The sequence below is a fragment of the Garra rufa genome, chromosome 8 (genome assembly GCF_049309525.1).
Source record: "Garra rufa chromosome 8, GarRuf1.0, whole genome shotgun sequence".
Lineage (NCBI taxonomy): Eukaryota > Metazoa > Chordata > Actinopteri > Cypriniformes > Cyprinidae > Garra > Garra rufa.
The window spans coordinates 27,794,698-27,812,725 of NC_133368.1; the positions used below are offsets into that span (position 1 = coordinate 27,794,698).

General features: G+C 35.3%; 2 protein-coding genes across 2 annotated transcripts; one reads left to right on the top strand and one right to left on the bottom strand.

The window, feature by feature from the left end:
• Positions 1-1,413: 1,413 nt before the first annotated feature.
• On the top strand, positions 1,414-9,022 carry rab5b (RAB5B, member RAS oncogene family). The gene is made up of 6 exons (XM_073845484.1): positions 1,414-1,456; positions 2,419-2,707; positions 4,973-5,124; positions 5,222-5,344; positions 5,886-5,979; positions 7,293-9,022. The coding sequence occupies exons 2-6, from the start codon at positions 2,545-2,547 to the stop codon at positions 7,403-7,405; spliced, it is 645 nt and encodes a 214-aa protein (XP_073701585.1). The 5' UTR covers positions 1,414-1,456; positions 2,419-2,544; the 3' UTR covers positions 7,406-9,022.
• A 1,958-nt stretch (positions 9,023-10,980) lies between these two features.
• Positions 10,981-17,956, bottom strand: dbr1 (debranching RNA lariats 1). The gene is made up of 8 exons (XM_073845865.1): positions 17,634-17,956; positions 17,273-17,397; positions 16,734-16,814; positions 16,560-16,645; positions 15,608-15,832; positions 15,420-15,497; positions 15,143-15,288; positions 10,981-12,824 (listed from the first exon to the last, which is right to left on the bottom strand). The coding sequence occupies exons 1-8, from the start codon at positions 17,828-17,830 to the stop codon at positions 12,056-12,058; spliced, it is 1,707 nt and encodes a 568-aa protein (XP_073701966.1). The 5' UTR covers positions 17,831-17,956; the 3' UTR covers positions 10,981-12,055.
• Positions 17,957-18,028: the final 72 nt, after the last annotated feature.

An 18,028-nucleotide genomic window follows, 5' to 3' on the forward strand; every position in this document is an offset into this window, starting at 1 on the left:
AAAACTATTATTTGGGTCTCTTTGCTCATCACTTAATAATAAAGCTGCTAAAATAGCCGTACTGATAAAAAAATGACTTCGATGTAAGGGTTACCTCCTGCTTATTCTTTGAAGCTGACATTTTATTGTGTAAATATTTATTGTAGTTTATTTATTTACTTATTTCTGTTTTAAATGTTTAAGTTTTTATTTATTCGTTTTTCTGTTTATATATATATTTTTTTATTATTATCTTTTTCATTTTTGTCCTAATTATTTTAGCAGAATATTGCTTTGTTTTGCATCAACCTAAGTCACTTATGTGAATATGAATGAATATGAAAAATCATATGACGGTCATATATTGAATTGACCGAGGTCTTGACAAAATACATACAAAAAGCAGCCTTTTACAAATATAATTAAATATAATTTTGGTGTTATTTATAAATCTTGATTATTCGTTGATATAAATTATTTTCTGAACAAAGGCAGCCTCCTTTTAGAAGCGCTTTTGTCGATTTCAAAATAAAAGTTAGTCAATTTAGTCTAATGTAAGAGATGTAAAGCTATTTAATAGTCTTTTTGTGTTTTAATAAATGTAAACTAGTTTTATTTTTATTTTCAAAATATTTAACATTCTTTCAAATTAAACTAACGTTATACAGGCCTAAATAAGAACTATATTAGACAGCAGTGTATGTCATTTTAAGCGTAGTACTTACAAAAGAAAAACGATATCAACCTTATATTAAGACTGTCCGTACATTATTGTTATACACAAATTAGTAATTAAAACAAAGAAATCTTTCTCTCTAAATGCTTGTACTCGTATGGCTCACTGCGCATGCGCGGATATGCAGGAAGTGCTCGCAGACCGATAACCAGCTGATAGATCAACAACCGAACAGCCACGACCAAAACAGCCGCGACTGGCAACAACAGGTAATTATCACTAATGCTGGTAGCTTTATACGACTCTATGTACATAAAATAGGGGTGATTATTTTAGAAATTGATGTTCATGGCACCGCTCGGCCCGCTTCGCCTGGATCGAGACGAGTCACGTTAATGGTCAGAGTCTATACTGCGCCTCTAATGCATCAAGTCAGACACATTTACCTGACTGTCAGAGTTTTAAATTAGACCACGTACACATACACCTGATTATAGCATATATTATTCAGATCAGTCGACATACCTCTAATAATCAGATTAATTCATCAAGACCAAAATCTGATTTTGAGAGTTATTATTAAGATCAGTAGACATACTCTTGATTCCCAGAGTTATTATTCAGATCAGTAGACATATTCCTGATTACTGGAATTATTATTTATATCAATAGACATACACCCAATTATTAGAGTTATTATTCAGATAGATACATACATCTGATTATGCGACTTACACCTGTTTATTTGACTTCCCATGCAGGTATACAGTTGACATATTGGTAAAAATTGTGAAAACCAAGGTAACTCTTAATTTTACTGCATATGTGTAAATGTCAAGTAGTATGTGTAAATGCAATTCATTACAACAACATTATTAATATAACTGTATAAATACAATCAGCTCAACAAAGATGTTATATTAGGTGCACATTGTTATTATAATAACACTTCATTTAATGCTTTTATATTGCTGTATAAGATGTCCAGCCGACTTCGACCTATGTACTTAAAACAGTTAGGCTATAAATATTTGCACTGCAAAGCGATACCGATGCAAACTCAGAGAGCAGAACAGCACACGACTGACAAACCACAAAGAGGTGACAGTTTCACAAACCTGATGGTTTTCCATCTGCACAACATCTAGTTTATTGATCATCGTTTATGTCGACATCCATTACAAGAGGAGGGGAGAAATGGAGGATTTGGAATGTGCGAGAGGCTGTACTTTCAGTAACCAGATATTTTCACTGAGATGCAGAGTTGATTTTTTTAGTGCTATGTCCATCAAATCAGTCTTGAACTTCACTTGAGGTTAGATAATTGGTACCTGCTTTCTTGGGACATTTTAAGCTTAACCAGATTTAAACTGTCATGAGGATGTTTAGCAATGCAAATGTTATTGTGTTGCTTTACTCATCAGCTTCCCTATTTGTGATGAGAACTGATTCACTATGGAGAGCTTCTGTGGTTCTGACTGCTGACTTGAAAGTTGTAATTTGGCTGTGTATGGAAGGAGACGATAACTTTTGGCATCATTTACTCACCCTCATGCTGTTTTTAACATGTATGACTAGCTGTCTAATATTTAAAAAAAATATCTCAGAATGTTTTAAATTACTTGTAATGACAAAAACAGTCATTTTTAGTTAAGATAACTCTCCTTTGCAACAGAATGTTTTAGTTGTTTTAGTTGTAAGTTACTTCCTCTTCCACTACCTGTTCCACTTACATTCTACTCTTGTTGTTGTTCATTTTTTAGCATCACTGTCTGACAGCTGTCCTCACAACTTAAAGTCTCCAGTATTAAAAAAACAAAACTTGTCGACTGCTTTAAGTTGCTGCTTTTAGAGACGCTGTCAGGGAGGACGGCCACCCTTCCTACATCATGAGCACTCGCGGGACCGGCAGGGCCAATGGAAGCCTACCGCAGACCAAGATCTGCCAGTTCAAATTGGTGCTGTTGGGAGACATGGCTGTTGGCAAGTCCAGCCTGGTGCTGCGCTTTGTTAAGGGACAGTTTGATGAGTTTCAGGAGACCACTATTGGAGGTGAGGCATAGGTGATCAATTTGAATTGAGTTCAAAAAGATGGGTATTTAGATATGTAGATATTTAGGTAGATTTTGGTTTGTTTCAACCGTTTATTTCATTTACATTCCTACATACAGTACCGTTCAAAAGTTTGGGGTTAGTACGATTTTGTTTTTGAAATACCGTAAATGAATACTTTTATGCAGTGAGGAAAGTGACAATTAAATGGTTAGTTCACCCCAAAATGACAATTCGGTCATTAATTACTCCCCCTCATGTTGTTCCAAACCAAGAAGATCTTTGTTCATGAAATAAATGAATGCTTTTATTCAGTGAGGAAAGTGACAGTTAAAGGGTTAGTTAACCCAAAAATGGAAATTCTGTCATTAATTACTTACACTCATGCCGGTTCAAACCTGTAAGACCTTTGTTCATTTTTCAGAACACAAATTAAGATGTTTTTAATTAAATCCGAGAGCTTTCTGACCCTGCATAGACAGCAAGGGTCCTTTCACTTTCAAGGCAGAGAAAGGTACCAAGAACATCAACAAAATAGATGACATCAGTGGTTCAACCATAATTTTCTGAAGCTACAAGAATGCTTAATAAAATGCATCTCCGTTTCCACTTCAGCACTGATAATAATAATTTTTATTGAGAACCAAATCATATTAGAATGAGTTCTGACGGATCAAGTGACACTGAAGACTGGAATATTGGCTATCTAATAGATTACATTTCAAAATATATTAAAGTAGAACACACTATAATAATATTTCACGATGCTATTGTTTTTGCTCTTTATGTTTTGATCACTCAGCATTGGTGAGTATGAGAGACTTCTTTTTAAAAACATTACAAATATTACTGACCCCATGGTTTTGAATGGTATTGTACATGATTTGGTAGATCCTTTTACCATGCACAACCAATTTTGCTACAGGAACACTTGTTTGAAAAAAAAAAAAAACACCTAGAATTTTGCTCATTACCCGTTTTGCAAACAAACACTTCAAGAGCAGGAAGAATACCAGGGTGAAACACGTCTGGAAATTTAAGTCTCATTGGGTGTGAGCTGTACAGTCAGCAGTGCTGAGATTCTTTATGGTGATCTGTAACCTTGTTAACTTGACGTCAAACTGAGCTGATCTTATACTTAGTCATAGCAGTAGATGTCATCCTGTGTGAGTTTGATGACAAACCGGGTTCACTATCTGTGAGTACAGTCTTCACAGTAGTCTTTGTAAACATTGTTATAGACTTTGGCTCCCATAAATTAGAATCAGACAGATACTGCACAAATAGACTTATTGCAACTGTAATATTAGACTGGAGTTCTTGCTAAAGCAATAAAGCACTTGAAGTCATGGATTTCAGTGATTTTACCATGGTTAAGGGGTATTTTAAGGCATGAACCAAAGGTAAAATCACATGAAAACACAGCTTTGAGTAGCTTATTGCTTTTTATAAAACTGCAGCAACCGCAGTATGATAAAATACGCTATTGTTCAATGAATAATTAATTCAAATAAATTCAAGTAATAATACTAGTATTTAGAATAAAGAATTCAACTGCTAAAATAGTTTATTAGCTTAAATAAAATCTGTTTATAAAACCTGCTATGACTACTCTTCTTTTAAAGCATAAATTTGAATTGAATTTAAACAGGTCTACATAATATTCACATATGCAGTTCATATTATATTAGCCCTACAGTTACAGCATGAAATACTATTTAAACCTACATTTTACATTTACCTATTTCATCTCACAATTCTGACTTTTCTTCTTGCAAATGCAAGTTTATATCTTGTATTTCAGACTTTATAACTCGATTTAACTCAATAATAGCAAGTTTGTCAATTCTGAGAAAAAAAAATGTGGTGTAATCTCAGAATTGTGAAAATGAAGTCAGAATTTTCAAATAAAAACTCATATTTGGCTTTTTAAAATTCTTTTATTCCATGGTTCCATAGTTAGTTAAAAACTGTAATTTTCGGCCACAAGAAAGCCTCGGCCCACGAAAAGCATAATCACTGTTTGCAAACACTGAAATGGTCTTCTAAAAAGTATTTTTTAATATTTAGAGTTACTTTTCATTTTGTTAGTTTTAATGTCCATTTTTAGTTACTAAAAAGGTGAAAGTTGTAGTATTTGATGTGATTTGTTATTTTATATCCCTGATTCCAAGAACAAAGAATATCAAGACTCATCAGTATTACTAATCTTTGAATCTCTGGCCTAAATTACTCATCTTTTTTTTGTCTGTTGCCCTCCCTCAGCTGCGTTCTTGGCACAGTCTGTTTGTCTGGATGACACTACAGTGAAGTTTGAGATTTGGGACACGGCTGGACAGGAGCGCTACCACAGCTTGGCCCCCATGTACTACCGTGGAGCCCAGGCAGCTATTGTAGTTTTCGACATCACCAAACCTGTAGGTTTACACATTTACACTATTTATATAAAAGATTCAAACTTTCATATAGTAAAATGGTATATTTGTTGCTAAGTCTTTAGCTTTGTGTTTGTAGGAAACATTTGAGCGAGCAAAGGCTTGGGTGAAAGAGCTGCAGCGGCAGGCAAGTCCCAACATTGTCATTGCTCTCGCGGGAAACAAGGCTGACCTAGCAGACAAGAGACTCGTGGAGTATGAGGTCATATCTTTCTATCTATTATATTATATTTAGAGACATGGGGAGCGTTAAGGTTTTTCCTGTCAATGAAGTGACGAAAAATGAATCACATTGTGGTTTGATTCATAAATAGAATAAAAAAAGTTAAATGTCAAAATGCAGTACAATTGATACGTTTGTGGTTGGTGAGATATGTAATCATTTCGAAAGAAGCCTCTCTTGCTCAAGAAGACTGCATTTATTTGATCAAAAATACAGTAAAACAGCAATATTGTGAAAGAAACATTGATTATTATCAAAATTTTGTGGAATCCGTGATCATTTTTTTCAGGATTTTTTTGATGAATAGAAATTTCAAAAGAACATAGATCATTTATGTGAAATCGAAATCCTTTTTTAACATTATAAATGTCTTTACTGTCACTTTTGATCAATTTAATGCATCTTTGCTGTATGAAAGCGTATATTTTTGTATGTAGTTAGTGTTAACGGTTGTACATTTTATATTACAGAAGTTACATTTGCAGCCCAAACTGTTCATTAATTTTACATTTCTGTACAGGAAGCCCAGACATATGCAGAAGACACAGGCTTGCTTTTCATGGAAACGTCTGCCAAGACTGCAATGAATGTAAACGAGTTGTTCCTGGCCATTGGTGAGTGTTAAAGCTGTCTAACTAGTCTCTATTGTCATCAAAAAACGAATTTAAATGTCGAATTGTGAAAAACATGTATTTATTTATTTTCTTTAGTAACAAGAATAGTTACTATTGTATTATGTAACGAAAGCCAGTGGTTAATTAGGAAAGTGTTTGTAAAAGGCTATAAACTTTAGACTTTAGACTATTGTTAGTCATTTGTTTACAGGCAGAATTAAAATTCACTTGGCATACAATCCCAGATTCCAGATTGCTAGTCGTTTCTTAATTATGTTGCATTATTCTTCATTATAGTTGTGAAGCTGTGGTGAAACAGAAGTAGCAAGATCTTTTCTTTCCAATTGTGATGTGCACTACCAGTAAAATGTTTAAGTAAATTTTTCTATTCTGCTCACCAAGCCTGCATTTATTTAATACAAAGTACAGCAACAACTTTTCTATTTGAATATATTTTAAAATTTAATTTATTGCTGTGATTTCAAAGCTGATTTTTTACAATCATTACATGATCATTCAGAAATATGTGCTGCTCAAAAAACATTTATTATTATGTTAAAAACAGCTAAGTAGAATTTTTTCAGGTTTCTATGGTTAATAGAAAGTTCAGAAGAACAGCATTTATCTGAAATAGAAACCCTTTGTAACATTATACATGTCTTTATCATCACTTTTGATCAATTTGAAGCATCCTTGCTAAATAAAAGTATTAATTTCTATAACCCCCCTATATAATTATACTGACTCCAAGCTTTTAAATCGTATAGTGTATAATGTTATAATGTGATCTTTGGATCTTTCTATTCATCAAATTTTTATTTTCATTTCTTTTTAAACAGCAAAAATATTTCACAGTATTACTGATTTTACTGTATTTTGGATCAAATAAATGCAAGCTTGGTGAGCAGAAGAGACGTCTTTTAAAAACACTAAAAAACTTTTGACTGACAGTGTAGAGAAACAAGTTGAGCAGACTATTAAAAATATGTTTCTTTCAGTTAGTTGTTGATTGGCAGGAGGCAGATCTGAGGACAACATTCAGTCGATTGTAAGAAAAGTTCAGGGTTTATACAGACTATATAATTCAAGACATTTGGCATATGTCACCAAAGAGAAGTCTCTTTTACTGGCAGATCGAGTTTGTAATGTTTTGATGAAAAATTACGAGTTAAAAAAACCCGAAACATGCATGGATGAACCATTCGCAATAAAATCAGTTTAGCAAACAGAGTGAATTTTCATTTCATGCCAGCTTTAAACAAAAGATTAATATTATGAACAGTGTTCATGCTCTTTTTTTTATTTATCAATAGCAAAAAAGATGCCAAAAACAGACACCCAAAACCCCACCCATGCTGCCCGACACAGGGGAGTAAACCTTCAGGACCCAGACGCACAGTCCACTCGAAGCTGCTGTGGGAACTAAAGGCCTGTCAACACTCCATCACGGGAGACCACCGACACCTTGTCCTTCCCAAAATCCCACCCTTCACCCTTTTCACCTCCTACGATGGATATGGAAAGAAATGGAAAGAGAGAGGAATAACAGAATGAGTTTGAGGGGAAAAAATCCCTCAGTGACGCCATGAAGAGATTTTTTTTAAGGAAGACTTCTGATGGACAGGGCAGAAAGCAAAATGACGAGGGACTCTGTCGTATCTGGCGGTAAATAAGGATTCTGTATTAATTTGAAGTCAATAATTTCAGCCTCTGTTCATTTTCTTTATGCAAGCTCTAGGGTTTCACCCAGAGAGAAAAGAGATTGACATAGAGATACAGATACATAGAGATACATAGAGAACAGGAAGAATCAGAATGAACAGAAGAATTATTATTCTTCGACAAATCCATTCTCTGTCCTGGAATGAACCAAAATGCCCCCTTATTACAGCTAGAAGTCTTCAAGCATCCGTATGTTATTCGTAAGAGTATCCGTATGCTCTCCCATTCAAATCCCAACTCTAACACTGGAAGGACGTCAGCACCTTAACCTAAACTAACCCTTGCAATTCAAACAATGAGCCACATCTACTAAATTGTTTTGAAATTACAAAAAGAACACTGAAGCAGTTTTTTATTCACCCTGAGCTTGTTTTTTTCAGCCTCCAGCTTTATTTATTACCTTGGTTTGAACTGGTCTCCCTTATGTAGCTCGTCATTCATCTTAGACCCAAAAAGTATTGAAGAACATCAATGTTGTCTTCCCTATCCCACTTCCTTCTCCCGACCACGTTGATCTTGAAGTTCAGTGTTGAAGTTCACGAAACAACAGCAAGCTCTACGATGCCTTCTCTACGTTCTCGTCGCTTTGTGTAAACTACTGTTGATCGACAAATCATTTACAGCATATTGGCAGCATCCAGATGACTGATCGTAAACCATTTCGCTTTGCGAGTAGTCGCAGAATAACGCACATTGAATCGTCTGGATGAGGATGTCATGCAATACCAGGCCAATCTAAGTATGTGTTATTAAAAAGCAACAAAAATATTCACGCACCCACAAATCAACAACGTGAATGATTTAGCAACCGATGTTGTGCGATACACCGGGACGGCAAATAGCAGCAAGGGAATTTCTGGCCCACAAAGCCCCTGAAAAAGTGGAAAAAAACAGAAGTGCCTACTCCGTTTTTTCCGTGTTCTTTGTTTTGGGCTTGTTTGAGGTCGTCAGACCGCCGAAAAGTAGCGTTTCGAGACGTTGGCCCGAAGTGTACAGGCAATAACCCTGTAAGAATAATCAGTTGAGCGTGTTAGTAACAGAGTCATTTATGAAGTTTTGTTTTATGGATGCTGTTTGTTGATGTGTATAAAAATGAGTTTTATTTAAAATTGATTTTAGTCAGTAATTTAATGGGTTACCAATACATTTATATGGTCATTTAGGGAATGAATTAGGTATCATGATATGGTGTCACACAGCTAGAAGTCATTTGTCGTGTGTCTTCAGGTCCACCTTTTTTGTGGAATAGATCTGATCTCCTGTTAACACCTCTGTGAACTGAAATGTTAAATAAAGCTGTGCTGTTCTGCTATGAATGAAATGTGGCTTTAGTTTCTGTGGCTTTTTGTCTAGCCTTGATCTAAACCTCTGCTAACCGTCGTTTATGAGGAATTGGCATTCAACAGCTGCACCCATGTGACCTGCCACTGTAATATTTACTTGTAAATTATCTAAACAAAATGCCACTAGCACCACCAAACCATATCGCAAACATAATGACCAAACGTGTTTCCCAAACTCATCTAGTGTTGAAGGCTAATAGATAGATCTCTAGGTGTACATTGCTGCATTCCACATACAGAACTCTGGAACTTCCCTCTTCTCCTAGTTGAATAGAGCTGGAATGTCACCTGAGGTCAAACATCCAACTTGAAAAGTCATTAAGAAGTGTCATTTTTAAATGAACAGAGCATGACTGGAATGGTTCGAGATCGGAATAGGGAAATTTAGTCTAATAGGGTGCTACACAAAAACCCACACTGTAAAAAGTTTTCACCAGATTCAACTTAAAAACCTAAGTTCAGCTGCCTTAAGTTTTTAAGTTAAATCAGCTTAAAACTACAATCAAAATTAGTTGATTTAACTTGCGAGTTTAAATGATTTAAGTTGATTTAACTTAACATTTTAAGGCAGCTGCTAAACTTAAGTTTTTAAGTTGAAACTGGTGAAAACTTTTTACAGTGTATTTTTGCACTTCCTATTCCATTGTTCTAAAGTTAGTGGTTTTTTAGTTAGATGCCTTAAATAAAGTATTTGGTTAACAGAAGTGCAAGATATTTCCACAATCTTGCTGTGTTTATTCGCACATTCCTACAAACTATTCTAACACAAACTTAGACTACCAGTCAAAAGTTTTTGAACAGTATTATTTTAAATGTTTTTTTTTTTTTAAAGAAGTCTTCTCTGCTCACCAAACCTGCATTCATTTGTTCCAAAGTACAGCAAAAACAGTAACATTTTGAAATATTTTTTACCATTTAAAATACCCGTTTTCTATTTGAATATATTTTAAAATGTAATTTATTCCTGTGATTTCAAAGCTGCATTTTTTTTGCATCAATACTCCAGTCACATGATCTTTCTAAAATCTTTCTAATATTTTGATTTGCTGCTCAAATTTTTTTTTTCCGGGTTTCTTGGATGAATAGAAAGTTCAGAAGAACAACATTTATCAGGAATAGAAACCTTTCGTAACATTTTAAATGCTTTTTTATCAATTTAAAGCATCCTTTCTAAATGAAAGTACTTATTTCTATAGTTTCTTTGCTAAGAAAATATTATTCTGACTCTTTTGAATGGTATAGTGTATATTGTTACAAAAGCTTTTTATTTCAGATAAATATTGATCTTGAGATGTTTACATTCATTAAAAATTCATTAAAAAAATTACTCAACTGTTTTAAATAATGATAATTATATATATATAAAAAGTTTCTTGAACAGAAAATCAGCATATTAGAATAATTTCTGAAGGATCATGTAACACTGAAGACTAAAGTAAAGATGCTGAAAATTTAGCTTTGCTCACAGGAATAAATTACATTTTAAAATATATTCAAATAGAAAGCAGTTATCTTAAACAGTAAAAATATTTCACAATATTAGTGCTTTTGCTGCGTTTTGGATCAAATGTAGGCTTGGAGAGCAGAAGAGACTTCAAAAAACATTACAAATTTTACTCTTCAAAAACTTTTGACTCGTAGTGTATGTGGATTAAGATTGAAAAACAAGACTAAATTCACAGTCAATTTATTGCCTAGCGTTGGCTTTTTACTTCAAGGAATTGCATTTATGCTTCAAAATTCATTAAAAAAGTGTTGTTTTCATAAATTAATGTTATTCATACATTTTTGTTGGTCACAGGGCTCATTTTCTCCTATTATTCAAAACACAATGGAAAAAGATCCAAAAATGAAAGTTACTGCAGGCATGAAGCAAGTTATTGCCTTTTTATGAGTGACTGAGATAGAATGTACACAAAAAAAAAAAAGACATCAGGATCATTTATTATTTAGACTTTGATGTATTTACAATAGAATGGTAAAGCAAAGTCAATCACAACAAATTTAATTAAAAAAAAAAAACAAGACAGAGTAAACTACTGAGTGTGATGTGATATATTTGGCTAAAAAATAGAAAGGAATTGATCATTAAAACTCATCACAAATGAAAATAAATGACAGATTCATGATAAAAATTCAGTTGTGGTGTTACTTTATACACATACCCCAAAAAAATAGTTTCAAACCTTGACATTTCTGAAAATAGTCTCTTTAACTCATCACACTCAATAAAACAAAAACAAAAAATAATATTCATGTTCTTTAAAAACAGTAGTTGCCAAGCAGGTCACGGCGTACATTAAAGAGATAGTTCACCCAAAAATGATCATTTTGTCATTAATTAGTCACCCTCATGTCATTCCAAACAAACATTGTTCGTCTTCGGAACACAAATTAAGATATTTTTGATGAAATCCAAGAGCTTTCTGACCCTGCATAGACAGCAATGCAACTGACACATTCAAACTTAAGAAAGGTAGCAAGGACATCGATAAAACAGTCCAAGTGAAATCAGTGGTTCAACCCTAGTTTTACGAAGCTACGACAGTACCACAAAGCATTTGCCTTGTTTGCAAGCAGAGGAATGAACATGCATGCATCATGGTACTCTTGGGAATGCATGTTTAACTCTGACTGACATGGAAGAGAAGAAATTGTTCAAATAAAATCGTTATTTTTGTTTTCTTCACACACAAATCATATTCTCGTAGCAAAATTAAGGTTGAACCACTGATGACACTGAACTATTTTAACAATGTCCTTACTACCTTTCTGGGCATTGAACGTAGTAGCTGCATTGCTGTCTATGCAGGGTCAGAAAGCTGTCAGATTTCATCAAATATATCTTAATTTTTGTTCTAAAGATAAACAAAGGTCTTACGGGTTTGTAACGACATGAGGGCGAGTAATTAATGACAATTGTCTTTTTTGGGTGAATTATCCATTTAAATATGATGATTTAGATCATACTTGGTAGTAATTTACTGATCAAAATATATAATTGCATTGATCTAGCCCTCACTCTCTTCATCCTCTACTGCTGTGTAGATACTTTGGTTTCTCCGTTTGATTTGAGGTGTGCCGCCCGTGTGACTTGCTGACCCCTGTGCTGTCTCCCCGCTGGTGCGTTTGGGGACCCTGGCTGGTGTTAAGCCCCCCTCCTCTTCTGAGCTGCCCTGAGAGAGGGATGCCGAAGGAGGTGGGAGACAAAGAGGTTGCGAGTAGCGTAGTGGAGCCTCCGATTCTGGTGTGGCACATGGGGGCGGTAAGTTCAGTCTATTAGCCGTCTCTCGCTGGGGACTGCTGTCTCTATCGCTGTCCTGGCTCCCCACCTGCCCTTCTGGAACCACTGCGTCTGTCCCTTTCCCCTCAGCACATCCTACTCCCTCATCCTCTTCCTCCACCCATTCATCCTCAATGGTAATTTCATCAGGATTGTAGGAGCTGGAGAGGCCGGAGGTGTCGGTGGGGTACTCGCTGGGTTCATCTACGCTCCCTGTGCTGTCCTCGTCCTCCTCTTCTTCAGTTGCACCTGTGGCGGCTTCCTCCCCATAAGCCTGCCCACTCTGTCCAGCCAGGATGTAGATGTCTGTCAGGCCGAAGGTGGCACAGAGCTCTGTGGTTTGGGGGTTGGTGGAGTAGGACGGGTGGGCATTGGGTTGAGGACGGCTGGGGTCGTAAGCGGGCACAGTCAGACTGAAATTTTCAGGGATGCAAAGGTCACCGCTCAAATCACTCACAACCTCCATCATAGCTTCCTCTGATGCACTGAAATCCCACCTGAAAGAAGCAGAGGAACAGGATAGCTAAATCTTAAAATAAATATATATATATATATATATATATATATATATATAAAAAATACATCTATATTACAGGGATAGTTCACCCAAAATCATCAATCACTCACCCTCATGTCATTCCAAACCCGTAAGACCTTTGTTTATCTTCAGAACAAAAATTCAAGAGCTTTCTGACCTTTCATGGACAGCAACAGAACTACCACATTCAACTTAGGCCCAGAAAGATAGTAAGAACATCATGAAGTAGTCAATGTGACATCAGTGATTCACTGTAATTTTATAAAGCCAATCTTGGATGCAAGTTTACGAAAGTACCATGATGCACACAATGCACAAAAAAGTATTCTTGTAGCTTTGTAAAATTATGATGTCACATGGACTATTTTAACAATGTCCTTACTACCTTTCTGGGCCTTGAACGTGTCAGTTGCGTTGCAGTCTATGCAGGGTCAGAAAGCTCTCGGATTTCTACAAATATCTTAATTTGTGTATAGAAGATGAACAAAGGTTACAGGTTTTGGAACGACATGAGGGTGAGTAAATAATGACAGAATTTTCATTTTTGGGTGAACTATGCCTTTAAATCTGATATTACAGAACTGTTCAGAAGTTTGGGGTCAGTATGATTATTTCTTTTGACTTTCAGCAACATGCATTTGATTGATCAAAAATAACAGGACAGACATTTATAATGTCATAAAATACTATATTTCAAATCAATGCTTTTCAGTTGACTTTTCAAATCAAAGAATCCTAAAAAAAAAATCTTATGGTTTCCTTGAAAATATTAGGCAGTACAACTGTTTTCAACAAATAAGAAATATTTTTTAATCATTAAGTCAGCATAATTAGAATGGTTTCTAAAGGATTATGTGACACTAAAGACTGGAGTAATGGCTGCTGAAAATCCAGCTTTGCCATCACAGGAATAAATTACATTTAATATATTCAAATAGAAAATGGTTTATTGTAGTATAAATTGTAGTAATATGTGACCCTGGACCACAAAACCAGTCTTAAGTCGCTGGGGTATATTTGTAGCAATAGCCAAAAATACATTGTATGGGTCAAAATTATTGATTTTTCTTTTATGTCAAAAATCATTAGGAAATTAAGTAAAGATCATGTTCCATGAAGATTTTTTGTAAAATTCCTACTGTAAATATATTAAAATGTAATTTTTGATTAGTAATATGCATTGCTAAGATCTTAATTATGGACAACTTTAAAGGTGATTTTCTCAGTATTTTGATTTTTTGCACCCTTAGATTTCAGATTTTCAAATAGATGTATCTCGGCCAAATTGTCCTATCCTATTATCCTATCCTAACAAACCATACATCAATAGAAAGCTTATTTATTGAGCTTTCATATGATGTATATATCTCAGTTTTGTAAAATTGAACCTTATGACTGGTTTTGTGGTCCAGGGTCACATGTGTGTCAATATTACAGTTTTTATTGTATTTATAATAAAACAAAAAATGCAAACTTCCATGAGTGTAATAGACTTCTTTCAAAACTGTATTGTAAACACCTTTTAGGGAATATCCAAAAAGTTAGTTATCTATATTTTGTTTCTTCAAGACTTTAAAGTCAGTTACATGAAAACATGGTCTAATTTGAATCTAAAAAATAAGACTGATTAAGACTTGGAAGTTGCTCAAACTAATTTTTCTTAATTAACTTAACATAGTAGCTATAAAGACTTAGCAATTAATCAGAAAATGATCCACATGTAATTGTGGTCATTAGGGATGTAACAATATTAGCAATATCATGATAGCAAAACTGTCTCTATATTATTGTGGTCACATGACAATATGAAACAGTAGGTTTTCTGGGCAAAAAAGTGTAGTTTTTAAAATATATTTAAACTTCTTATTCTAACATAAAATGTCTTTAAAGTTGTGTTTTGGGCCATTATGCTTTGGCACAGTATCTGTCAAACAAACTAAAACCCAAAGCAAAATATGGCTTAATCCCTTCATCAAGTCTGTTTATGCTGTGATTTTCAAAGTGAAGCGTGCACTATTTCTGTCATAGGAATAACAATAATATAAAACAGTTGTTATTTAGACTGAGACAGTATACCTCAAATAAAAAGAGGGTTGAGTCCCCTTTAAGGTTCAGGTACAAGTCAAATAAAAAAAAAAAGTGCATTGTAATATAATAACTTAAAATAAACTTTAAAATGTAATTTTATATCGTATCATGGACTTCATATTGAGCTAATTGTATCATGAGATTTTGTTTTTGTTACATTCCTAGTAGTCATTGTAACGTAGGCTGTACCGGGTGTGTAGTCCATTGTCCTGTGGGGGGTTCCAGAAATTGCAGGATGGTTTCTGAAGGCTGTCTGTCGCTTTCAAGATGGCCAGCCATTCTGGATCATACTCAAGGTGCTCAGAGGAGCCTGGTCTGTCAGCTACCTCCACAATCTGCAATATCAAAACATTCTTTTACTCACAAGGACTACATCTACTGCTTGGGTCTTACAATGTTTGTACAAAGTCGATTCTACTGGGGGAGCATGAAACACGCTTGTTGATAGAATTAGCAGAATCATTACCTGTAGAAAGTCTCTATGTGGAAGACACTTGTCAAGTGAGAGAAACTTGGTGATCTTCGGGGCAGCATTATTCTTAGCCTGTTATGAAAAATAGCTTCTTGTTATTTACATTATAATGAATTATGGACTCTGGAGACAAACAGGTTTCTATCTCTCAATTTTTATTCAGAATACCTAAAAAGACCTACCTCGTGCTGCATCAGTGCAGCAAACTTCACATGGAGGTGAGCTGAAAACCAGTAGGTGGGCTGCAGGTGGTCTAGAAGCTCTGCAGCAGCAGGGCTGCCCAAGATACCGCTCTCCACTTCCTGTCTGAGGAACTTCTTCTGACGGAGAAGCTGGTTTGTGTTGCCGTAGTGATAAATGCCTCGTGGCCAATCGTGCGTCATGAAGATGTCTACAGGCATCTTGATCTGGAGGAGTTAGGTTAGAAATTATACATGGATAGCAAAATAATATTTTCATCTTTTTATTAATAAAACTGCAGCAGTTTTTCTTGATGCATGTAAAATTTTGTTCATCAAAATCAATGCCACTGAACTGAATGAAACGTGCATATTACACTGTTTATTGCTGTTGAAAATGGTCAATTACTGTCATTTTTTGAGCTGTACTAATCGGTCAGACCAGAAAAAAAAAAAACATTTGGAGTACTATAGACTTCCAAAAGTTATAACAAATCAAAGAGAAGACTGTCTGAGGAACAAAAGACGTTTGTTGTTGGCCAAACTGAACCAGGATTTCCAGGAAAAGAACCGTCCTTCATCATTCATGTTTGATCTTACCATTTCCGGTCAGGTAGGTGAAATATTAGACTAATATCCTAATTATTACTGCTTGTATGAATCTTTACCACCAATTAACTTTAGTTTGTCAAACTATTGTGCCCTTTCCTGCTTACTAAGTCCTTCTCTATATTATTAACAACATCCACACGTTTATTTTGTGGTTTAGACAGAATCAATTAGCAGAACAACACACTCAGTAGTACATTAACCGTGCAATCCATGCTGTTGTTTACATCTGAGTATCTCCAATATGGCCATGCATCCGGGTAACTGACCAAACCGTGATGTAAGTGCAAACCCTCTATAGATAATCTAAAATTGCTGGATTTATAGATGTCACATAAAGATTTACCTGTTTAAGTTTGAAGACATCGATGTTCCTTATGTGGTACACACTGCGCAACGTTTCTGGGCTGTATGGTGGGAGCTCAAAGTGTCCTGAAACATAATGAAACAAAAAAAAAAAAAGTTTAGAAATGTCATATTTGGATCATATTTGAACTGATTTGGAATTGCTAAAACTCACCTTTCTTGTAGTCATGGGATTTAAATATTCCTGAAAGACCGCCAATCCGTACACCTTTAAAACGTACAACGCCAGCATAACCTAAGGAATAAGGAACATCAAATTTGCTATTTAACAACACGTCATCAATCAGCCATATTGGCGGAACAGAACTTGAACAAGGCCACCGCACCTAACAGAACTCACAAATTTTGCTGATTATTGCTGCTAAAAATGGTCAATTGTCTCATGTAGACTAGTCCAAATGTTTTTTTCCTCTATATGAAGTCCTTCTATATGATTTAGCAGCTTCCACATGTTTTTTCAGTGGTTTAGACAGCATAAATTAGCAGAACAACATATTCAGTAGTACATTAACCGTGCAATCCATGCTGTCGTTTACATCCAAGTATTGCCAATATGGCTGCACATCCAGATACCTGACCAAACTGTGATGTAAGTGCAAACCCTCTATTAAGAAAACCATAAAAGACTGAGCATACATATCTTACTACCTTAAAAGTTATAAAGTTTTTGTAAGTATGAGCTGAAAATCTCACCCAGGTAATAGATGTTTGGGGCCACCCAGCCTCCATATGGAAGCTCCTGCAGATGGTTTGACGCCTCATGGTTTCCCCCAATGAAAATGGTCAGGACAGGAGCTTTTTTCTCACCAGAGTAGTACCTGGGGAAAAACAGATTGACATGACATGAGAAACGATGGTCGAGCGATACCAACGGGATGTTTACTTCAAATGTACTCAAAAATATTTGAAAAACGAAATGTCTGTGGATCTTCATCCACAGACTTCAAATAATTCACAAATACATATGCAAGCACTGTGCATGCAGTCCAGTTAAGTACTCTCAGTTATTTGGTTATACAATTTATCTACTGAACAATACCACGCGTTTCCTTACTTGTAGAAAGTTTGCATGTGTCTGTATTTGGCAGGCACCGCCATGCACTTCATGTCTCCTTCATTTCTGACAGCCTGGAAGTCTCCGCAGCAGAGCAGCAGATCTACCTTCACACCTTCTTTATTCTCCAGGTAACTGATGCTCTCGTAGATCTTATCCAGCTCTCCATGACAACAGCCTTCTACCGCCACTTTCATCCTTATATCTCTAATCCACAACCTTGCACTCAAATACGACAGAACACGCTACCCATCGCACAGATGACCAACCTTTACATTTTCGCCATAATTCCTACAGTAGCCGATTTTACCTCCCTGCGCTCACATGCTACTCTGCACATGCGTAAAACGGTCATGTGACCAGTGCACTAAATCCATTTTTATTCTTCATCCACA